This window comes from Neocloeon triangulifer, unplaced genomic scaffold (genome assembly GCF_031216515.1).
Source record: "Neocloeon triangulifer isolate White Clay Creek 2 clone unplaced genomic scaffold, ASM3121651v1 ptg000009l, whole genome shotgun sequence".
In the NCBI taxonomy this organism is placed as follows: domain Eukaryota; kingdom Metazoa; phylum Arthropoda; class Insecta; order Ephemeroptera; family Baetidae; genus Neocloeon; species Neocloeon triangulifer.
Window position 1 is genome coordinate 2098727 of NW_026775551.1, and position 23637 is coordinate 2122363.

General features: G+C 36.9%; 4 protein-coding genes, 1 long non-coding RNA gene and 1 other non-coding gene across 11 annotated transcripts in view; 4 read left to right on the plus strand and 2 right to left on the minus strand.

Annotated features, from left to right (window-relative positions):
* Positions 1-42: 42 nt before the first annotated feature.
* LOC132195138 (dihydroorotate dehydrogenase (quinone), mitochondrial) lies at positions 43-2267 on the minus strand. 2 transcript variants are annotated; one of them, XM_059616928.1, is made up of 10 exons: positions 1960-2267; positions 1696-1905; positions 1438-1637; positions 1187-1384; positions 1059-1131; positions 889-999; positions 678-831; positions 338-497; positions 211-279; positions 43-155 (listed from the first exon to the last, which is right to left on the minus strand). In XM_059616928.1, the coding sequence occupies exons 1-9, from the start codon at positions 1993-1995 to the stop codon at positions 225-227; spliced, it is 1197 nt and encodes a 398-aa protein (XP_059472911.1). In that variant the 5' UTR covers positions 1996-2267; the 3' UTR covers positions 43-155; positions 211-224. The 2 variants fall into 2 exon arrangements, with proteins under 2 accessions (XP_059472911.1, XP_059472910.1); XM_059616927.1 differs by having other exon boundaries at positions 81-279.
* Positions 2268-2341: 74 nt separating this feature from the next.
* On the plus strand, positions 2342-5359 carry LOC132195139 (uncharacterized). Of its 4 annotated transcripts, XM_059616930.1 has the most exons (11): positions 2342-2451; positions 2645-2747; positions 3280-3343; positions 3395-3499; positions 3661-4002; positions 4067-4170; positions 4235-4381; positions 4442-4651; positions 4707-4787; positions 4850-5032; positions 5093-5359. In XM_059616930.1, the coding sequence occupies exons 4-11, from the start codon at positions 3466-3468 to the stop codon at positions 5126-5128; spliced, it is 1137 nt and encodes a 378-aa protein (XP_059472913.1). In that variant the 5' UTR covers positions 2342-2451; positions 2645-2747; positions 3280-3343; positions 3395-3465; the 3' UTR covers positions 5129-5359. The 4 variants fall into 4 exon arrangements, with proteins under 4 accessions (XP_059472913.1, XP_059472916.1, XP_059472915.1 ...); XM_059616932.1 differs by lacking the exons at positions 2342-2451; positions 2645-2747 and adding an exon at positions 2835-2953 and having other exon boundaries at positions 3280-3358; positions 3409-3499; XM_059616931.1 differs by lacking the exons at positions 2342-2451; positions 2645-2747 and adding an exon at positions 2835-2953.
* A 427-nt stretch (positions 5360-5786) lies between these two features.
* Positions 5787-8330, plus strand: LOC132195172 (uncharacterized). Of its 2 annotated transcripts, none has more exons than XM_059616991.1 (8): positions 5787-6062; positions 6116-6320; positions 6380-7097; positions 7175-7366; positions 7421-7544; positions 7598-7825; positions 7881-8001; positions 8057-8330. In XM_059616991.1, exons 1-8 carry the CDS (start codon positions 5927-5929, stop codon positions 8286-8288), a joined length of 1956 nt encoding a protein of 651 aa, XP_059472974.1. In that variant the 5' UTR covers positions 5787-5926; the 3' UTR covers positions 8289-8330. The 2 variants fall into 2 exon arrangements, with proteins under 2 accessions (XP_059472974.1, XP_059472975.1); XM_059616992.1 differs by having other exon boundaries at positions 7601-7825.
* A 295-nt stretch (positions 8331-8625) lies between these two features.
* The window catches only part of LOC132195256 (E3 ubiquitin-protein ligase HECW2), a 39600-nt gene continuing 24588 nt past the window's right edge, over positions 8626-23637 (plus strand). The window contains exons 1-3 of the mRNA XM_059617125.1: positions 8626-8897; positions 9392-9535; positions 10427-10711. Of these exons, the coding sequence (XP_059473108.1) occupies positions 9457-9535; positions 10427-10711 (364 nt within the window). The 5' untranslated portion in view covers positions 8626-8897; positions 9392-9456. The remainder of the gene's footprint in view (positions 8898-9391; positions 9536-10426; positions 10712-23637) is intronic.
* Positions 9180-9294, plus strand: Trnal-caa (transfer RNA leucine (anticodon CAA)). Its single transcript has 2 exons — positions 9180-9217; positions 9249-9294. It is a non-coding gene; the product is annotated as a tRNA-Leu (tRNA).
* On the minus strand, positions 16703-19315 carry LOC132195303 (uncharacterized). Its single transcript, XR_009441630.1, has 4 exons — positions 18980-19315; positions 18221-18368; positions 17874-18155; positions 16703-17573 (listed from the first exon to the last, which is right to left on the minus strand). It is a non-coding gene; the product is annotated as an uncharacterized LOC132195303 (long non-coding RNA).

Genomic DNA, 23637 nt, shown 5'->3' on the forward strand with positions numbered 1-23637 from the left:
GATTAAATGAAAAGTTATATTAAAAATATTTCATTTCACATTTCCTCACCTGAATTTCTTTATTTTAATATTTCATCTAAAATACATTTATATTTTTCGTTTCCAAATAATTGCGCGACCGTCAAAGGTTTTTCACGTTGTTAAAAGAAGTGATTCTTGATCGATAAAGCAAACTTAAAAAAAGCAAGATGCACCAACTTTAAAACTCACCACGTGATAATATTTTATCTCGAAACTCCCTTTCCAACTGCTTCTGCTACACTCTTCCAGCCGTTCATTCTGAAATTACAAAGCATCTTATATTTTTTTGCGCTCGTCAAAAGAGAAATAATCTCACTTTAGGTGCTCGTCTAATTCTCTCTTAATTCTTGTCACCCTCGGAGGACCGTGATAGGCAAACGTTGTGTAGATTTGGATGAGACTGGCGCCTGACAAGATCTTGTTGTAAGCGTCAAGTCCGCTGCTCACTCCTCCCACGCCAATTATGGGAATTGCGCCTAATGGAGCAGAACAACCGCACTCACTTAGCACTTTGTCAGCAAAAGGGTTTAATGAGGGGGTAGGCAAGTGGTTTTGAGCAATTTGCATTGCAAATATCAATTTTTTTTTTAATAATAGCGGTGGATGTAAATCCATAATCTTGCTCTATGATCCAGTTAAGTGATGGTTGGACTTGCCTTTGGTGAGTTTGTACATGTCGGATATAAGTTCATTAGAGGGCATTTTTAGCGGCCGTCCGCTGAGGCCGCCGGCTTCCTCAACGTGCGGTCCTTTCAATTCGGAAGGGCGGGCCGTAGTCGTGTTGGAGCAAATGAGGCCGTCTACCCTGCACTGAATTTCCATATTTTAATAAAAAAAAGGAATTTTTATTGCAGTCGTTGCCGTTACCCATTTGTCCGTGACTACGTCTGCAATTTGCTTTCGCTGATCCACTGTGAGGTCTGGGGAAATTTTTACAAGAAGTGGTTTTCTCTTTTCAGGAGGCAAGCTGTTCCGCACCTTAAAATAAATTTTTTATTTATAAATATATTTCATTTTGTAAAATTTGATTGATTTACCCGTATTAATGTGGACAAAAGATTTTTCAGTTGCTTTTCTTCTTGCAAGTCTCTAAGGCCAGCAGTGTTCGGACTAAATTTAAATTTAGTAAATCATCATAATTATATTAAAAAATCATCTTTTGTACCTCGAAACGTTGACAACAAGATAGTCGGCCACATCACTAAAAAGTTCGACTCCCTTGCTGTAATCAGCGAGGGCATCGTCTGAAGTTTTATTTTTCCCAAGATTCACCCCAAGTTTAAAATTCTTGCCAGCTTCAGAATTTCGGAGATAAACAAGTCTCTGGTGCACGACTTCGTGTCCATCGCTGTTGAACCCCATTCTGATTTTTGTCCATTAGAAAAAATAATTTAAAAGTTTTTTAGGAATCACAACCTGTTTATCAAAGCTTCGCTTTCTTCCAGTCTAAAAACTCGAGGTTTTTCCTGGCCCGTTTGAGGGAGAGGAGTGACCGATCCAATCTCGACAAATCCAAATCCTATATTTCTCAAAGTTTGCGCTGCCTCCGCTTGTTTATCAAAACCTGCAGCTATTCCCAGAGGATTTTCAAAGTCCATGCCCAAGACCTTTGTTTGCTGTGTGGAAATAATGAAATTGGAGAGTGATTAAAAAAAAAAAATTAATGTTGCTCACCAGCGAAGAGGGGTCGACAAATCTGCTTTTTGGAAATAGTTTGTACTTGCATGCAGCAATCGCCAAATTGTGAGATGTTTCCGGGTCTAGTTTCCTAACCAACGGCATAAAAATGTTGTCGTAAAAGTCCTCATTTTCGTTGTAAATGCTGAGTGCGGAAAAAGCACCGAATCCACCGGCAGATACCAGGACTAGAGATCTAACTTTCGCCTGAAAAAAATTATTTTTCGTTTAAAAAATAATTTATTTACATGAACAAATTACCAGAATTCTCTGCGCGGGAGTAACTGTGCTGCACATTTTCCAGGCTTCGAAGTGACAAAATATGTATGGATATAAAATCACTAAAAATTAACTAAAAATTTTGAAGAAAATCGAGAGGTGCCTCTTAAATAATGGACAATTTGAACGGGCGCGTATTTTCGTCGGCAAAGAGGCGGAAACCCTCAGAAAATTTGGAAATTCAGGGTCAGCGGTCAGTCTACTCTTATATAACACATGCTGGCAAAATTCAAGTTGAAAGAGAAAAGTGCAATGTTTATGTTCATTTTAAGCAAAGTCCAATATGCAGTGCAGCCAACATGAAAGCATTTGCAAAAAGTGGCACCACTGCTCTCTCTAAAGGGGGCGTGGCTTAAGTCTCGCCGTCTCGAGTAAACAAATACCTCTCAAAAAGGAAAGCAGCAAATCTATACTGATGCCTCAAAAAAATTAGATGGAACAACTGGAGCTGCAATTTTTGTAAAAGAAGAAAATGTTGGTATCGTCAAAAGACTTCCTAGTGCACTCTCCATTTTTTCGGCCGAAGCTGCAGCGCTCCTTGAAGCTCTCCGATACATAAAAAACAAACAAGATATACGACCAACGCTGATTATTACTGATTCATTTAGCCTCCTCTCAACCCTTGCAAACTTGAAGTGCACAAAAAGTAAAAATTATTTGATTACAGATATCCATAATCTGCTTCAGGACCTAAGCAGCCAGGACTACCAGATTTCCCTGCTCTGGGTTCCTTCTCACATTGGCGTACGAGGGAATGAAGTAGCAGATAAGTTGGCCAAACTCAGTTGCAAAGCAGTGTTCTCGTCAGAGACCCATATCTCGGTAACAGATTTAAACAGATTGATAAAGCATGATATTATAGAACAATGGGAATTGGAATGGAGGCTTATAAACCAGATCAAGGGTAAAGACTATGCAAAACTTTGTCCTGAAGGGAATCTTCCCAAAAAACCCTGGTTTTCGTCTTTTCCTGCATGTACGAGAAGCTTTTATACAAGCTTAAGCCGAGTTCGATTTCAGCATGCTCTAACCCCAGATAGGCTTTTTGCTTGGAAACTTCGAGTCTCTTCTGCATGCACCTGCACGTTCCCAACAGCTTCGCTTGAACACCTGCTCCTCTCTTGCCCTTTGTACTCAGCTTCACGTCTCATTTTTTTGTCCTCGCTTCCTCCACATCTTCGTCGCCAGCCGCTTCTCCTTCATCACATACTTCTGACTCAAACCAAAGAAATTTATCATGCCCTGCATGTCTTCTACAAAAATATTTTCCACATTAAGTAATTAAATTCACCCAACACACAGATCTGGCTGAATGGTCCTGCCAAAGCCATAATCAATATCAACAACAACAACAACAACAACAAGAGTAAACAAAACAAAGGTAACAAAGGTTCAAAAAATATAAAAAGGCTTTAAGGCGATGTAAACAAGGACGTTAAACGCGAAGCCTGAAGCCTGGAACTCGAATAAACAATTTCACTAATTGGGATGTCAACGTGCAATAAACCAGGAGCCACGGAAGGTAAATAATAAAATTATTTATATGATAATCTATGAATAATTACAAATTATATTACATATTTTTATTACAAATAATAGAAATTGTGACTGTTTTACTCGGATTACTTGGACGTCTTGGACTGTATATTATTATAACGATTAAAACAATTATTTCGTTTTCAGGCTCTGTGTTCAAAAGAACATTTCATGGAAGACTTGTCCTGAAGGCCCTTGTACCAAAAAAATTGAGTGAAAACTTTGAAAATCTGCAATTTGGTCTTAATTGCAACGCAATTGACGGAGTAGTCCGATTTCGCACGGCCAAAAAGGAAGATGCAGTTAATTTGCAAAAGGTTTTGCTCTTCAACCATGAATATGAGGTGAATGTTGATAATAATAACAAGCCGCACTTGGTCACGGCAGACCAAGTGCAAGCAGACAGAAGCTCGAGTAATATCCCATCGATGCGTTTCAATCTTCTAAATATTGCTTATGCGCCTATCTGGGGACGAGACGATTTAGTTGGTGAGGATCGATTTTGTCAAATATTTTGAACGAGCAATTCAATGATAATTAAAAATACTTTCAGATATAATTGGGTTTGTGGAAAACAATCCTATCAGCAACAAAGTAAATTTTGATGATTATTCCATCTTGTATTTGTCTGCTCCAGAGCTATCCCAGTTTAAACCGGTAAAATATTCAAATCAAATTTTAAAACATTTCTGTTCTCTCTATAAAAGGTTGTATTTTATAGCTTCGAGTCAAGGTGAAAAGACGCATTTTAAGCGCCAGCAACTTCCAGATGCCTTCTATCGTTGTGATAACAAATTTACGCAAAGATGAAAACACCAAAAAACGACAGGCAAAGGTTCTGATCTCAACACATTTAACTCAAATTGTGGTACTAAATAATATATGCTTTTAATGTAAATGCTATGTTAATAAATACTTTTAATTTAAGGTCAACCCCTTTTGGATGGAAAAATTCCACGAACTTAGTAGTTGGGCCTATGAAACAAAGAAGATCAGCAGTATGCAGTTGTTCCCCTCTAGTGCGAGAGAAATCGAGAACTGCTTGCCCTTTTGGGGACAATTTGACGCTTTTTTGCCTTTCGCTTCAATTATCAAAATTTTCCCTGACACAATACAAATATTTTGCATTTCATGCAAGGTACAGACCAAGTAATTATTAAAATTGATTAAAAACAGTATTATTTTTTTCCCAGAACTTATTGACTACTTCTCCTGTGTGGTGCTCAAAATGCTCATTACCCAGAAAGTTAATAAACTTTGATATTTCACTTTGGGTATGGTAATATTTTACTTGATTAAGTAATTTATTAAATTTAACGTATTTTAAAAATATCAGGTGTTGCTGAGCGATGGAATTAACACCCTGGAAGCTTCCTTGACCAGCAATGCAGCCAAGCATCTAATGCGGAATAAATTTGCAGGCAGTATAACTCTCCAGACAGTAAATGACTTTTTTAAGGGCTTAAAGTCGGCAATATTGAATGTGCAACTCTGCCGACAAAATGGCAGCATTGCTGGGGTAATTATTTAGTTATCAATCATAGTTATGCATTCAGGTAACTGTTCTGTTTCTGTGTAGGCTGTACTTATTTCGGATGCAGCCTATGTTGACTGATTCTTCAATTTTGGGAAATTTACCACGAAGTGCCACTGACAATGAGTACCATTTGTTACATTTGCGATGAGTTTTAAACAGGAGACAACCAACACAATATCACATCATGCTGAAGAGTACAAATAAATTCAAGTTTTACTCCCATTTAAAAATTGTAATGAACAGAAGGAGCTTAGACAATCAGATATATATTTAATTCTGTGACTTTGTAAATAAATAAAATGAAAAGATTTTTTTGAAGTTCATTGTACTATTGTAACTATTTAAAAATGAAAATTCATAAGCATAATTATATATTTGACACTTAATTTGTGAAAACCATTATATTATAATCTTTTTTTCTATCATTAAAAAAAAGGGATTTTGTATTAAACGCTTTTGCGTACAACTGCGGGGAGCAAAGTGCACCCTTCTCAACACAAAATCCTGCGGCCTCGGGCCGACTTCAGCAAAGAACAACCCTTCACTCACAGTCCCAGCATGAGAAGTCACTCAGGTTCCCCCAAGAAAAATCCGCCTGGAGTGGGAATCGAACCCACTATCTCCGGGATCCTTTGGTAATAAAATAAAGGTATTACAAGAAAATACCTTTTTTACGAGTAAAGTCCCGCGCGATCCGAAGTCTCTATTCTGTGCCGCTAGATGCAGGCCACGCCCACTTCAGTCAAGCATGGTGTACGCAAAACCATTGTTTTGAGCTAAAAAATAAATTAAACTTCCACTAGTAACGAACGGGGGAGAGGAAAATCGTCGCACATTTTATCAGATTACTGCATTTTCGCTGATTTCTGTGAAGAAATGATGTCTGCGTTTCAGAGGACTTTGATTCAGCTGGCAAAAGTTGCTTCTTCAGGACCGGTTTACAGACTTTCAGCCTGTAGAAGATTTCACGAATCAACCTTTGCAAATGCCCGGAATTTTTCAAGCGCCGAAGGTACAAAAACGAATATTTATTCTTAATAATAATAATGGCTTTAAAATTTGCAGGTTATTTGCCAGTTAAGAAAAGTGAAGAGGAATTCAGCATATTGAAAGAAAATATTCACCCGAAAGATGCACTCATGCAATCAATGAAATCCGCAACCTCCACGGACGTCCTTCTGCAGAGCGTTGAAAAAAATGAAGCCGGATTGAATCCGAACGTGGCTCACATGGCTCTAAGAAATCTTTTTGTACTGCACAGAGGCAAACAGTAAGTTTAATCATGTTTGTGTTTAAAGGATGATGCAATACCTTTTTTATTAATTTTAGCTCGTCGCTCAGCAAAGAAGACATCGTAGTGAGCAAGACATTCGAGAAAATTTGCAAGAGCGTCAAATCAGGGCTAAGATTATTATCAGTCAACAATCAAATTGAAACGTTGAAGGTCCTGATCTACTTTGGTGTGCCTCCGACCAGCATCATGGTGCAGTCGGTTCTGCACCTGCTGAAGAAGCAGGTCAACGATCTCAATATCAGCGAAATTATCTTCTTGCACACCCTCTGCCGCAGGTCCCAACAAGATTCCAACATCAAAAGCATGGAAATCGCCCTACCCCTGGTCTTCGAGGCAAATTTGAAATTGAAACTTGAGAGGGAGAAAATGAGTCACGTAGCTGAGGCTTTGGATTTTGCAACTAAATACAAAGTTTCTAATGAGGCGTTTGATGACTTGATCACCACTGCCTCAAAGTTGGACATCCACGGCGCTCGAGAAGCATACCAAGTTGCCAGAGGGTGCACTCGAATTTCCTACCAGCATCCTCTTAAGGGTAAACTCTGCAGAAACGCCCTCGACTATATTGTGGACAACTTCGACCAGTTTTATACTGATGATATTATGATGCTTTTGAGTCATCTTGCGCCGCAAGTGAAGAAAAACCCTGAAATGTACCATGCTAATTTTTTCAAAGAATGTGTACAAAGGGCTATTGCCGAAAAGTTTGGTCTCTACAAGTCCATTGGCTTTGCAAAGAACCTCTCGAAAGCTGTAAGTCATCTGTTAAATGAAACGTAAATACTTTGCAGTCTCAAGGATTAATCAAAATATATTAAAATTTTTTGCAGAGTTATTGGAGTGCCGAATTAATAGACTACATTTGCGAAGAGTTGATTTTGCACCCCGATGAGCTCAAGTCGAACGTTTGGTTGTCTGCACCTATAATCTTGATCAACAACATTTCCTCGTCTGGATACACTCCTAAAAAATGGGATGAGGTTCAGCCCATTCTCTTTGGAATTCTGGCCAACTTGCCTGAGGTTTTTGTTTTTTTTAGAAGACGTCCAAGCAACAATAAGATTTATATTTTACAGTCAAAATTTAACTTCAATTGGATCACCATCGCTTGTGATTTGGCCAGAATTGGAGCTTTTGACGACCATGTTATCCAGAATGTCTTCGATGCGGACTACTTAAGTGAAGTGTTTTCATCAGGATGTACGTATTAATAAGTAATTGTAAGAGTTAAAACTAAAAATTCGTTTCTGCAGCAGCAAGTAGATTGGATCACATTCAGCTCGAGGCGCTGTACCAGGCTGTTAAATTGTTCTTCCCAGAATACTGCGGGCCTCTTCCATCCGAGGCGCTATTGAAGAGCATCCTCGAGTTGAAATTAGAATACGAAACTAAATTTCCTTTGAAGGGAGACTTGGAAATCGGGTTTGGTGGCTCTCGGTACATCCTTGACAATGTCATCACAAAGTTAAACTTCATTGCTGGTATTTTTAGCCAAGCTCGTAACTTGCCCTTGCAACTAAACCTTTCCATTTATAGATCATGCTGTGCTTATCAGAAAAGGTGGCTTTCCCGTAGCACTTAACCAAAATAAAGCGGAGGACAAAGAGAAAGAGGCAATTTTTTTGGACAACTACGAAATACCTGCAGACAGTGAATTGTGAGTAAATTAAAAAAGCATAATACTGTTATGTTTTATGTTGAAATTTTTGCAGGCTCTTGATCTTGTACATGCCAAAAGCTGCATACAGTTCCGTTGATGACGGCAACACCCTTAAATTCAGGGAGCAATTTAAACTGAAGGCGCTAGACAAACTGGGTTACAAAACTCTGGTTGTTAAGGAGACAGATTGGCTAGCATTAGCGGAGCACGAGCGTGTAGCATTCTTGATGCAGAAAATTAAGGAAAAAATGAAAGACCAGTATGAAGGTCTTAGTGTAGTTTAAGAAAAGCAAAATATGGTACATAATAAAATAGATTTTTTAGTACGCAGTGCTATTTTCAAATAACTTTATCCCAAAAAATCTAAACAATTTTTAATAATTTTTATTTTTATATTGCATGAAATAAAAATATGTGTTCTGTAGTAAAACAAGTAAATTTTTAGCAGTAGGTTTCCATGGTTATATAATTAAAGCCGATTGATAAGATAAAAGGGGAAAACGTTCATGCATGCAGTGGACTAGGACGTTTTGCCGCAAGTTGGACTCGCGTGGGCGTCGCCAGAGTTGGTTCGGTGCCAAAATAACAGGTGGCGCCCCATTCGAAAATTCGATACGAAGACGGAGAAGTTGCCAAAGGGATCGTGTTTGTTTTTGTGAAGTGAGAGTGATTCGCGAGATCAAAGTGCGAAATTTTTGTTTTCCCGCCGATGCGGGGAGCGCAATGTTTTGTCGGACATCTCGTAAGTGCCCATTGAAGTGCTGAAGCTACACGAGAAGCCGTCAAAGTGGCGAGAAATGATCGGAGAGGCGCAAAAGTGCTCGCCTTTGGTCACCATGGTGGGCACAAGACCTTGCAGACCTTTGACACCGTGTCAAGCTCTGCGTTAGAAGGTAACCCTCTCATTTTCGAACCTTTCACTTCAAATTCTCATGTTTAGTTTCGTTACAAAGCGTCGGAGAAATTTATATAATAACGAGCTAAAATTGTTAAAATTAAAATATTTGTTTGCCTTTCTACAAATAACAAAAATTTCTGTCTTTTCTGTTTTGTTGTTGGCATGTTTGGCCTGAATCTCAACCGCTTAGGCCAGTTTTCAGAGAGAAAGTTTGCATCGAATTGAAGAAAAGTGAATTTTCGAGTTAGTACTGATTTTCTGCCCATCTCATTCCAACGTCAGGATGGCCGAGTGGTCTAAGGCGCCAGACTCAAGCGCAAGCTTCCCATGGTCCATGGGGTGGGCGTTCTGGTCCTCGTAAGAGGGCGTGGGTTCAAATCCCACTTCTGACAAACTTTTTGAGTACACATTTCTAAACCGAAAAAAGTAGTATTGTAGAAATTTTTGAGTAAAAAAATTAAAATTGTCATTTTTTTGTCCTGTTCGCAGGAGGTTTCTTCTGAGAGGGGCCCTGGGCCGTAGCTAAGGCAGGGGCCGGACACCACCGGTGGCCCATGCTGGCTGCTCCCGGGGCCGCCGCTGCTGTCCAAGCGGCCCTTGAAGATGGGGTGGCCGGCATCACATCCGTCGAAGGTAAGATGATTAATTTTAAAATGTTGCGAAACTTATTTTTCTGCTTAGAGTAATTTTTGAAAAACGTTAAATAGGAAGTTTTGAAGAGGCTCTTATGTGGTTTTACTGAAACTGTGCAAGGAAAACTTTACTTTAAATACCAAAATTTTTACTTTTAACTAAGAAATTAATTTTAAATGTCGCAAAAATTGTACCTTTTTGTGTAAAAAATAAAAATAAGAAACATAATTAAAAACCGTAAAATTAGGGCAGAGCAATTTCGCCCAGAAAGGTAAAATTTTTGTTGTTGTTTAAAATTAATTTCTTATTGTTAGTTAAAAGTAAAAATTTTGGTATGTAAAATTTCATTCTTTAAAGCAAAGTTTTCCTCGCATATTTTCAGTAAAACCACTTGAAAAGCTCTTAAAAATTAAACCCTGAAACTGCTTTACACTTAACAACACAAACAAAGATATTCTCTTCACTAATTAGAACAGAAAAAACACCACAAACGCTAACAAACAATTTTAAGACATAGAAAGTTATTTTTGAATGTCTTGGTTTTTTATTCTATTGGAGTCGAGACCACGTCTCAGTTTATCCAATTTGTAAAAGGCCTCTGAGCCGCCACAGATCAATACTCTCTGTGCTTTAGCTGTTGGATACAAAAAAAAAAATATTTACTTTAAGATGGTTTTCATCAGCAGAGAAGGGAAGGGAACATCAAATTTATTAAAGATTAGTTTGATCTATCTAAAAAAGAAATTCATGTTTCAATTTATTTAAAGTTATCAGTTCTTACAAAATCTTCAAGAGAAAAATAAATAAATTCTTTGTAGAAAATTATTCCTGAGCTATATATCTCAACATTTTTGAAAACTGCAATTTATTTAAACTTGAAATTATTTGCAGAAATCGTGTCTGCAGTGTCGCTGCTGAACGGCGATGCGTGTTGCAGTGGCGCGGCCGCGCTGTCCTCGGCCGGCAGCAGCTCCAGCGGCACGTGTCCGCGGCCCAAGAAGCTCCAAAGCGGCTCTTTTGGCCGCAAGGGCCGCGGACACGAATCCTCTGGCGGCCGCCGGCTCAGCGTGGACAGGCGCTTCCTGCAGTCGGGCCGCCTCGAGAGGGTCATGCTGCACTGGAATCTCAGAGACGCCACCGTCACCTCTGAAGACTGGATCGGCCTGTACCTGATCGGTAAGTCCAGCTTTAAAATTTTAAAGCATTTTTAAATCAAAAAGTTTTTCAAATCAAAACTGTTTGTAAATATTCAAATTACTTGTTGCAAAGAAAAGCAAAAAAATTGAAAAGAAAAAAAATCCTTGAATTAGAAAAACTTGAACGAAGTGCCTCAAACCAGCTTCAAACTGATTTTAGATTGGAAAAATGAGAAACATTTTCAATTACGAAATTGATTTCATCGCTCAAAACTGTTATACGAATTTGTTACTTTGTGCCAAAAAGAATCAGACTGCCAACCCTTTACCCTTGCATATAAAATTTCCGGCGTCGGAAGCAAAGAAGTGAAGTTTGCTTTTAGGGCGTTTCCCTCTGCCGTTCTGTAAAAATTCCACTTCTTGCTCCTTGCGTGAGTTTTTTCCTGATACAGACGTTCTCAGTTTGCGTGTTCGCTGCGTGACCCGATGGCCGCAGCGATTCCCAGGTCGAGGTGTACCTTTTGGGAGCAAATAACGCAGCTAATGCATTTTTCTGTAATGAACGCGCGGAAATGGGCTGCAATAAAAAAGTGGCGGTTGCGAGTTACGACTTTGTCTGTTTTTTATTATCATAGTGACGATGGTGGGTGGACGGACGGACGGACGAACCAACACCCAGGGGCGGATGTAGAAATATATATAAAAATCAGAGACGGCTGCCGCAATTTGCACCATCATAAACGGTGGTCCATTGTTAATGGGCCATAAATCAGGAGATGATTTGGCGACATGATTGAGAGTGAAAGTATTTCTTTTTCTGCTTGTAAAGTGAAAAAAATTTAAAATAATGCAAAAGTTATAGAAAGTTAATTTGCATCTTCATTTAAAATAAATTTTGAATTTTCTTTTAAGTGTAATTGATTTATTGAAGTGTAAAGTATTCGTTGTTGATTCTTAAGTGCCGAGATTTTGTTTATCGCCAAACTTACTCTTTCTCCTTAATAATTTTTCTTCAAATTTCAATCAAGTTTAATGGTCTTTAAAATTAAAAAATTAAAATAATATTATGATAAATATTAATAAAACAAACAATTTTTTTAAAGCCTCATTATCTGCACTATCATTTCTAAAAAATATCTCTTCTTAATATAAAATTCCGTTTCCTTCATGCTTATTATTTTTCTCTTTTTTTTATCTTTTGCTCCCATGAAAACCAATTAAAGTGGAGAGTGATAAAGGTTTCTGTCACAATTCCGACAGCAAAAATATTGTCACTCGGCGCTACAAATTGACAAACAGGGCGTTCTCCGCACCTGTCGATCGCACCACCTATTTTCCGTCTCTGTTGCCAGAGCAATTGTTGTTTCAGAGTCTGTCGTCCTTTTGCTCTCCCGCGCCGCCGACAAATCGATCCGCGGCCAAATAAAAGCGCACGTCGCTCGGATGCTGTGCCGCAGAGCACTCGTGTGTCGCACCTTTCGAGCTTGGCAAAATGTATAAATATCGAGTACACGCACGAGAGTCGTTGGGAAAAAAAATTGCGGGCGGCCCACGCGCGCTTCCTCACGCCCGCAATCGATTTCCTGCCGTCGGTCGCTTCCGAGAGTGCCGCAACCGCCAAAGAGGCGAAGATTATCTGCGCCGACTAGGCCGAGTCAAATTGGCGGCGGCACACATACAAATTCTCTCTCTCTCCCCCGCAATAAACCGATTTCGTTCCCTAATAAGCGCATTACTTGGGCGAGTCAAACAATTTATTTGGCAGAAATTCCAAAACTTCCATTTATTTACAAAATGTTTATTTATTTATTATCGAGGCTCACTGCGGCGGATGGGGACTTTTTGATCTCGGAAGTTTATTGCAAAATTCTTGCTAGTGATGGTGCCGTTTTGACCAACAGTTCCTTTTTTCCAAATAAATTGTTTTCAACAATTGAATGCAAACAATATGATGTAAAAATTTGGACAAATAAACAATCAATAATAGTTTGGATCAATCGGAAATTGGAATAATAAAGGATTGAAGAAGTTGACACTTGAGGAGATGATCATATAAATGAATGAATCGGGCTTTTCCTCGTTGCAGGAATTGTTTTTTTATTCAAAAACAAACGGCTCTACCAGTTTCGGTCACGGTCTACGACCCTATTTCATGGGCAAGAAAAATACACAAAAATTAGCAAAAAGCTTTCGGATTATTATTAATTATCATTTTAGCCCTTTCATATGCAAGCACGATGAATGTTTTGAAATTTTTCGCTTCTAGACCAAAAATTACAGTGAAATATTAGTATTTTGTGCCAAATCAAAGTTAATAGAAAATAATTACAGAAAAAAATTTACATAAAGGTTTTTAAAAACGTATCGCAATAATCAACTTATACTTTAATTTTATCGAATTTTATATTAAAAAATATATATATTTAAACACGTAATGTCTTAAATGACATAATTAATGTACATGATAAGCATTACAACTGTTTGTAAAGTGTTTAAATTAGTTCAAAAAAAATTTGTTTGAATAAATTGACTCGAGAAGATGATCATGGGAATGAAGAGATCGGGTTTTTCCTTGTTGAAAAATTGTTATTATTCAAAAAAACTAAACGTAGTTTTCAGACTTTGAATTTTTATTTTAAAATTTGATTGTTTTTCAATGTTGAAGTTTTTTTTATATTTTTCTTGCTCATGAAATAGGGTCGCAGATTATGACCGAAACTGGTAGAGCCGTTTTCTTTTCAATAAAAACAATTTTTGCAACGAGGAAAAGCCCGATCTCTTCATTCTTAGATCAAAAAAAATTTCTAAAAAATTGAGAACATTTCAACATTAAATTAATTTCAATTAATTCCTTAATTATTACCTACTTATATGACTCGATAATTTTTACATTATTTTTACACATTTTTTTTGTCTCTTTTCGTACAGAGGTGTTGAGAATGGTTCAAAATCAAATTATAGAGTCCATCAATGAAAGTTATTCGACGAGAAAATGTTTTCTTTGCCTATGAAAACACAGAGGCTTGTGACTTGCTGATCGCGACTGAGCCCCAAAAATTCCATCTTAATGTGTTTTTAAAGGCGCTGGAAGAGGCACACAAATCTCGAGAAGAGGAATAATAAAAGTTTCCTGCTTCTCTCTCTAATAAAATAAACCGGCCCACTTTCTTCGATTCGTTCTGTGGTCGCGCTGCAGTGTTGAAACATAAATTATTTACACGCATCGAACGATATTACACCCCTTCTTTCACACCTCGCTAATGGTGCTGAAAAGATAAGCCGAGAGGACCGATTCACAAAAAGGGACCACACCGCTTCCTGCCCCGAACACGCGGGCTTTAAATTGGTGATCCGTCCTGAAATTTATGTGGCGTGCCGTCTTGTATTTCCTACTCTGGACGAGCGCATCTCCAACGGGGCTGCGCTATTTTCGATCGAGATGACGAATCGCCCTGCGCTCATTTTTCCCGGTTTTTTATTTTTCGAATGCACCCCAGGCAAAAGTTCTATCAAAAGGGAAGTTGACGATTTAAACTTCTTTTTTTTTTAAGTCGCGCTCGACTTGAAAGCGAAAAGACGTGACAGGTTTATTTTAATGCTTCCGAGGTGAGCAGATGGATTAATATTGAATTTGTGCCCAATCCTCTTATTTTTAGGCTCGGATTTGATCTCGACGACCTCTCAGGAGGAAACGGCTCGTCCCGCATTTAATCGCGGCCGAATGACTGTGTTTTAATCCGCCCGCCGCGACACTTTGAGAATCTATTTCCTGTTTTCTTCTGCTCGATCGCGACGTTTGTAAACACGGCCAGGCCTTTATGAATTATTTCTTCAACAACAACAACGTCGACTCGGCGGCGATGCAGAATTTTTTGTTTTGCATATCCGGCGCTGCCTCGGTCTGCATAATTCATGAAAAGAGGTCAATTCCTTTTACGCTCGGTCAGAGCAGCTTGACAGCAAAAGACGTTGTGGTATATCACGGTGTCAAAAATACAAATTTTGAAATTATAATTTCATATTTTTTTATGGTCCATGGGCCAATAGTTAAAACTTAGCCAAGCAATGATTTTACTTTATTTTTCAATACATTGAATGAAAGTTGTAAATTTCTGCATTATTAAAAACTAATTTACCAATTCCCAGTAATGGAATTGAACTTATTAAAATATGACTGAATATCCTTATTAACTTTTTACTTAATGGAATGGTTGATTTTTTATTTAAAAATAAAATGAAATATTACTATAAAAACTGGAGAAATGCAGTGTTACTCTTTACACTCGAAATTTTTAATTTATTTAAAAAAATGTTACATAATTTATTCAACCAAATGAACCTGATTAAGAAAATATTAAATTTAAAATTTAACGTTAATTTGAATTTAAAATCGTCGGCTTTCGCTCGATGGGCTTTGCGAGTTGTTTATTGTTGAAGAAAAAACAGTAAAGTTGTTAATTTGAAATAAATTGTTTTTATAAATTGATTTTTGTACTAATTCTTGTCAAAATGATATCACAGCTTATGAATTATGGCTGCGCCCGCAGCCAAAACATGTAGAGCGGGATATTGTTTTTCTTAAACAATAAACCACTCACAAAATCCAGCAAGAAAAAGCCGATTTAAAATTCAAATCACCATGAATGAACCCTCGAACGTGAAATTCTACCGCAAAATTAAAAGAAAATATTTCATGAGGAGAGGCGTTTTAAAAATAATAAAAGAATGTAAACCTTGAAAAATATAGTGTTTGATCTAAATTAATTTAAAACATTTGCAAAGTTTCATAATTAAAAAATTAATTTTTTAAACTATTTTTTCCTTTTCAAATTTTCCCCAATTTTATACATTCTGGAACACTCGGATTTTTTTTTCTGGTGCAACTTCAGCTCCTCAGCACACTTGATTAAGCGTTTCCGTCGTTGCACCAAATTTACTTCCGGAAATTCGACTACACGCCTTGTTGGTGGTTATTTATGGAGGCAGGCCATCAAGAGGCGAGCGCGTGCATTTTTATTCAAATTTCCAGCTACAGGCGCAGCATCCCGCGTCTGAGAGAGAAATCCCTTGTAAAATGTTATTTTCACTCCTTCGGCCGTCGCGACAGGTGCGATTTTTCACGGCGGTGAAACGCCTCGAGTCTCGTTTGCATGATCTTTATTTTTTTCAAAAGTCGTGATCGATGGCCGATCTTTTTCAATGGTAAGGACTTCCGGTCCTTTCGCAGGTGCCCATTCTTCGCTCGGGATTTCACTTTTATTGCTCTCTCGCACGCACCTGTCGATTGGGGTTGTAAAACACACACAAGGGTGTGAAGTCTGCTTTTGATTTATTGGCGAGGATTTCTCAGAAGGTTGTTTGGAAAAAAGATGTTTTCGTTTCTACAAAGAGCTGCCGTCGGTCGGTCGCGCAACAAAATGCAAAAGAGCTCTTTCGCTGCCTTTGAGAGCGCAAGCCGGAAACTTTTGTGCTTCGGCGCGATGTTTTTCTTTGCTGACATACGAATGACAACAACCGGACCTTTGCTTTTGATGAAAGAGCACTCCGTGTGATTGAAATTAGAAAAGTCCGTGTGTGGCCCAGTAAGCATTATTTTTCTTTTATAAGTCATTGCACTCTTCTTCAAAATTGCCAAGTTCAAACTTAAACTTAGTTTTATAAAATTAATTTGCAAAGTTAATCGAGTTTAATGGTGCACCAACAATAAAAATCAAAATTTAAATAATATCGCAGAAATATTTTCTGAAAATTGTTAAACAAATTTGAAATTTTCCCCCCCGAAGTTTAGGCTGCAGTGCGGCGAGTAATCGGGTATTTATCGCCTCTTGGTAAATACGCGGTTATGAGTTTCAGTGAGTTGTTCACTAGCACTGTGTGCCTATTTTTCTCCCAACCAATTTTTTCACAATTGATTGTATTGACTTGTTTGGAGAAAAATAAATTGAATTGAATTGAATAATACAAAATGTGCAAATAATATTATTATATTTTACGTAAGTGAAGAATTCTGGCTTTTTCTTTGTTGCAATAATTGTTTTTATTCAAAAATAATCATCTCTACAAGTGTCAATTTCCTCAAAGAAATCAGATACTTTTTTAATTACATTCATTTCTACTGACGTTTTTTTTACTTCAGAAATTTATCATAATCTTTATTAATATTGACTTCCATCATCATCTTGTAGACTGTCAATTTCTACAAACAAATTATATTTTATTTTTAATTATTTTTATGTATTTATTTGTTTATTTTTATGTGATTTATTATATTTTTATCGATTAATATTGACTTCCTTGATTGTCTCCTTGAGTGTTAATTTCTTCACTAAAATATTTTATTAAAATTAAAAATTATTTTACAGAATAGATGTAAATAATTTCGACATTATTTTAATCTCACACACAAATCCACACTGATTTATAAGAATATATTATAAAAAGTAACAGGTGCAAGCAAGACACTCTCCAAGGTCCTCTATTTAGCTTTTCGCTGTTACACGTCGTCGGAGACAAAAAGTCGTGGCGTGTAATTGCTTAAAAATAGTGACTCGGGCCGTCGACGTGGCGTTAATAAATCTCACCGGCTCCATTAGTGGTGATTTGGTATGTTTTGGTAGACAGGATGTCTTGTCTCTTTCTTCGGCACCGCGCGAGTGACGCACTTTGACGCTGTTTGTTGTTTTCATTTTCTCCAACGACAGCTCCTAAGTAATTGGACACCGCGCTATGCGTGCTGGACAGCCGCGTTTTGAATATATTTTTCTCAATATGGAGCGAATGTGGAAAATGAGCAAGCGAAGAATGAAAACGATCTCTCCGCAGAACGATTTCTCATAAACGCTGCCTTATTTGTCGACGTGCGCATTTTTATAAATAAAACGTAACAGATTCTTTGATGTCAACTGCAAAAGGACAAACATGAAATATTAAATATCAATGCAAAGCAATAAAATAATATTTATTTTCGCTGTTTTAAAATTTAAAACTGAATTTGAATTTAAAATTAAAGTTTTTACTTGATTGAAAAAAAAAGAAAATTAATTTTCCAACATATTTTCAGCTTAATTTTTGTTATGAAATTTTTTCATTATAATTTTTTTTTTAAATATAAATATTATATTTATTTAATTATTTTCCTTTAAACAATCCTATCATAATATTGTTTAAAATATTTCTGTTTAAAAAGGTAAGTAAGCTTTTACCATTTTCATCTCTTGCGGCCTAGATGGAGATGTTTTCCTGGTGCCAAAAGTGAATCTCGGATGAAATCCAATTTAACTCTGATTTACAATTTCCTCTTGGTGGCAAATCTCATTTTTCTGGGTAAAACGGCAGCCGCAACGAGTGGCCCCAGGGCTCCTGTTGATTGCTCGCGCATCCCCCTCATTTCGATCTCGGCGCGGCTGCAGAGGGGAAGCCCTTTAGCTGTGTTTGTCATCGAGGTGGCCGAAAGTGCACCCACAGCTTCTCTGATTACGGCCCGGCTGCAAATGGCAGATAAATGAGTGTGAGCGCGGTGTGGTCCCAATACACTTGATCACTTCCTAACCAAACCACATCCTATTTGCTGTGTGAGCACCTTTATTAGCGGCTCTCGTTTTCACCCTCAACGGTGCTATCTAATCACCTGGAGAGCAACCATGAAAATGCTTACCAGGTTTTAACGGAAAATGACCAATTTTATTCAAATTTAAGTTCTGAAATTAGTAAAAAAAAAGGTAAAAGTTAAAAATTTATTAGTTTTATTAGTAAAAAAAGTATTTTCTCAATTTTGATTGAAATAATATTGTTTTCTTTGCTTAACAAGAATGTTATTTCATTATATTTTTAATTATTTAGTGAGTCTGTTTTTTTTTTTTTGCAATTTTTAGTGTCTTGTTTTAAATTTTTTTGAAGAATTTTTAACTTGGATTCAGACACCAATGCTCTGAAAAACGAATAAAAATGTCTATATTTCAACATTTAATTGAAAATTTTAATTATTTTTCAAAACATTCGGATTTCTGTATCCAAAAATTAAAATTTTCAATTTAAAAATAAAAAATTAAGACGAACGGCAACACAAGGAACCTGAATCTATTTTGAAAAAAAAATTTTAATTAAAAGTTGAAATTTGGACATTTTAATTCGTTTTTCGAGCATTGGTTTTCTTGCTCGGTTTCTGACTCCTGCAAGTTAAAATTTCTTTTGAAAAACATTATTTATAAGAAGTAATTTACTTTAATGTCATTCATTAAAAATATGCGGTGGAATAATAAAATTACTTTTTATTGCTTTTTATTTAATCTTGATAAATGATTTCTCTTACTTTTGGCTACATTTGAGAAAAGCAGCTCGTTTTTATTCATTGCAAAAAATTCCGCTGTGACAAAAGACGCTGCAAATATAAATCATTACCGCAAAGACACGGATGTTGCTAAAGACGAGAAAAGCAGCGAAAAAAAGGTTCTCACACGAACGCTAAACAACACAAGAGAGCAAATCCGCCTCGTCTTCTATCTTCTTTCAAAGTGTCCCTTGGTGCGTAATTCACGTTTGGTGCTTGTTACCTGGCAGCATTCCAGCGGCGGCACTGCAGCCAACGAATTACGGCCCTTTTTATCTTTTTTAATGATAAACACGGCGCGGCGCGAGTTGCAATTTATCGGCCCTGACAAACAATATATAAGCACGGGGGAATTGTTTCGGCCTTTTACATCCGTGAGCCTTTTGCTGAGTGGGCAAACGAACCCCTCTCGCTTTTTTTGTCGGCCATGCACCTGTTCTCCTCGATTTATTGCAATTGCACGCAGAGTTCGATCGAAACAAAAATTAAATAACCAGCTCTAGATTGCGAGAAGCAGGATCAAGGAAGATTAAAAATAAAATATGTGCAATATTATTGCGAAAAGAGAGGCCCTGAAATTCATAATTATCATTGCGGCTGCTGACGTCAGAGAAATTACTCATTATTATCAAAATTTCAGTAAGCGATTTTGACATAATTATTTGTACGTTTAAAAAAAAAAAAATAATGAAAAGTCAATGGTAAATAAATTAAAAAGGAATTTCGTTCAGTTTTAATCTAATTTGTATTGAATATTCTATATTTTTAAACATTTTTAAATCTATACGATAATACTTGAATGAAATTTATTTAGAGATAATTCCATTTTGTCCATTCTTTATTGAAATAGAATTTAAAATTGAAACGCCTTTTAAAGTCTGTGCTCCTTATTATACTTGTCAGGATCTCTCAGTCAACGCAAATCCAAGTATATTTTGCATCAGTGCAAATCCAATTTATTTCAACCAGGAATTAATCAATCTCGGTGGATTAAATCACAACGACAAGCAAAAAGGTCTCGCCCAATAACAGCATTGATCAAATTCGTGGCATATTTTTCCATTTTATATTATTATCTTTTTATTTTCAAACTTGCGCAGACAAACAAAGCGTGACGCATTCTGTCGCTTAAATAATAAATAAAAATGCGAGCAAGATCGCATAATGAAAAAATGAAAACCGCTGACAGACCGAAGCAGAGAAAAATATCACAGCAACGCCCAATCCCGCAAGAAAACAGCAGGGATTTGCGCCGATAATTCTCTCTCTCCGCAATCGTGACTTCCTTCACCGTTTGTTATTTTTTTTTATCTTGAGAGCGACGAGATGGCTGCAGGTGCTTTTTAAATTCACTTTCAGTGACCTTAAGAAATACTGCGTTCAAGCAAATGAACGGTTGACACAATTTTCGCATAGCGGATGAGATATAGACTCGCGATTGCTTGACACGGTTCTCTCATTGTTGCTGATTCCTACTTTGTATTCTATAAAAATTACTTTTCTAGTGTTGCTCAAAGAGTTCAATTATAAAAGTAGGAAACCAAAATTAAATACAGATAGTATTTCTGTTTTTATTTCTACGGAAAAAATAAAAGTGTTAATAAATTTTTTATAATTCCTTTAATAATTAATTTTAAACTATTATTGAGGGCAAAAAAATTGAACCTACTTCTAGGAAATGGTTCTTCTTTCACTCTTTCTTTATGAGTGAAATTTATGAAAGTAATTTTGAAATTTAAAAAAAAAATTAGATCAACTTCCTAACAATTGCAAGAGTCAAATTTCAATTTCTGTATATAATTGGAAAATTTATTTAGACAAAATTAATAGAAACTTGTAAAGATTCATAACAAAAACTATTTTTAGTCCATCGATAAAGGTTGCTACGATAAAATCAATCGGATACAAAAACAATGCCACGTGATGCATCTCTTTTTCTCTGGAGGGCGAGATCGATTTTTTTTATTTGCGTCAAGCCCTTCGTCAGCCCTTTTCGGTTCGCGGCTCGAGACTCTCTCGAGTGCCTCTCTATTGAGCGAGAAAGACGAGCAGAGCGAAAATAACAATTTAATTGGTTTGGGTCGCGCGCGCGGGGGCGAATGACCGACCGAGGCGCCGATAAATACGAGAGAGCTTTTTATTATTATCACCTCTGGAAGAAGTTGGCGGGTCGGTGCCGAACGGACATCCGCGCGACTCGAAAAACTGGGTCACTCAATGCACCTCTCTCGATTCGGCGGAATAAGGAGGACGAGATCGCGCGGTGCAGTTTTCTTTCGCGCGCGTGACGCCATCACCCCTGACCTTTGCTTCTCCTGATGACGCGAGGCAAGGTCGCCGCCCCGGGCCCAAGTCAGCCTTGCCCCTGCCGAATATAATATCGCGGAAAATATCAGTCATGAGAGAGTTGATGTGTGTCCATTACTATATGACTCGCAGTATTATTTGTTATTTGTTTTGGTTAAGCGCCTCCAAATCCTGGTTTAGCAAGGCTGCGCGTTGATAAGCAGAAAGCACAGATTTGAAAGTCGTTATCTGAAAGTGATGCTTGGATTCACAAATTGACTCAAGTTTTATTTAATTTGTAACTGCTAAAAGCTTTTTTCTTAAAAAAATGGGATTATTGCACAATTACGTGTTTTACTAAAAATCCTGAAATTTTGTATTATTTTTTGCATTCATCGCGAAAAAGAAAGAAAATACCAAAACGCTAATAAGTGGAAATAAACTCTAAATTATATATTTATTTAGAGTTTAATTTTATATTTTTGTTCTAATTTTTTAAAATTTTGCTAATGAAAACGGGTGAATTGGAACAAGCCGAGGCTTAAAAAATATTTTTTCTTGAAGAAAATTACTTATTTCATAGATCGTTAGTTCATGAATGTTAATTATGTCTTTGGCTCATTGATGAATTTAAGAAACATGCAAGCTCCTCATTAGTGAATAGGATGCTAAACGCATAAGTATGGGCGAGCAATCACCCTTTTTCGTGACTCACGATCTTGAACTCGGCAGTCGTGAGCAAAGAAAAATTCTCTCCCCTGCTGGCACGCGCGGTTCATTTATTTGTGTCTTGTATTGAAAAAAAGTGAAATTAAAAGGAAAAAAATTACTATTTGAAATAATTTTCGGCAACCATATTTTATTTTAAGAATTAATCGAATTTCTTCAAAAAGTTGTTAATTTGCGTGTTTTTTTCTGTTCTAATTAGTGTCTTTGTTTGTGTTGTGAAGTTTCAGGTTTTAATTTTTAACAGATTTTCACGTGGTTTTACTGAAAGTTGCGAGAAAAACTTGGCTTCAAAGAATGGAATACATATCAAAGCTTTGAGATGACACAAAATTTAACCCTTTTAAAAAAACTAAGCCATACTTTTTCAAGTTTAAATGAAATATCTTGTGTTTGTGTAATTTTAAATTAATTTCTTAATTAACAGTCTAAATTTTTGGTATGTATTCCATTCTTTAAAGCCAAGTTTTTCTCCCACAATTTTCAGTAAAAACTTCTCAAAAATTAAGAATTTATTGAATTAGAAAAAAAATATATCCAGTAAAGCTGGAAAGCGCTTATATTCAATGCTTATTATATTATTATTTTAAAATTATTATAGCTAAAAGTTTTAAGAATAGTTGTTTCTTTCTTCTTCAAATTATGGTGCTAACTTTGAAGTGGCAATCACGATGTCAAGGAACACACTTTCAGAGGCCACAGCATCTGCCAGCTGATTACATGTCAAGTGTCGCGATAGCATGGCAAAACAGTAAAGCGCACACCACATCAGTTCCTCAAAAGAAGGCCGATCGTGCAAATAAAATTAAAAAATGCAGGTGCGCGCGAAAAACATTTTAAGGCCGAAGTGAGAAAAACAAGTCTTGGAAGAATTAATTTTCCACGGATAGCTCTTCCATCTAGGTTGAAAAATTATTGTTTATTTTTTTTATAGTTTATGCATTCTGACGATCCGCTTTGCACAACTTTTCTTTCCATTAAATACACACACACACGGGAATGAATACCCTTGGATTATAATCGCTTGCAATCTGGCGCTTTTGAACTCTTGCAGCTTGGCGGCGCAGCAACCCGGATTTGCCCTGAGGAGAGGCTCTCTTTCTCATTCTTATATAAAATACTCTCTCGCAGTCTCATTCCATTTATTTTCCTTTGTGTCTTTTCGACGTGCCTTCGCTGATGTAATTTATACCCGCCGACAAACGCGTGCGCCTCGAAAAAATATTCATGACGCACGGGAAAAAAATAAATACTACACTTCTTTGGTTTGTTTTTTAATTTCACTTTCGTCGACCTCTTGAATTTTGTAACCTTTACTCAACGACTTTAAATTAATCAGAATTAAACTCGTTCGTCACCATGACCTCAATCAATCTCTAACCAGTGACATCATAATTTTAGATCAGATTTTTTTGTCTCAACCAGCGTTTAAATCTCTTTGCTTGAATTATGATAATAATTGTGCAGCTGCACTCTTCATGCACTGAGGAGTGAGCGCAGTTTTTTTTTCATACCTGCACAGGGGGGTGGCAACGTTGTCGACGCCCTTTTTCCCGCCAAATCTCTTTTCACGATTTAACTTTTTCTCGAACACACGACAGTGCACTGCAGTGAAAGATGCGTCGTTT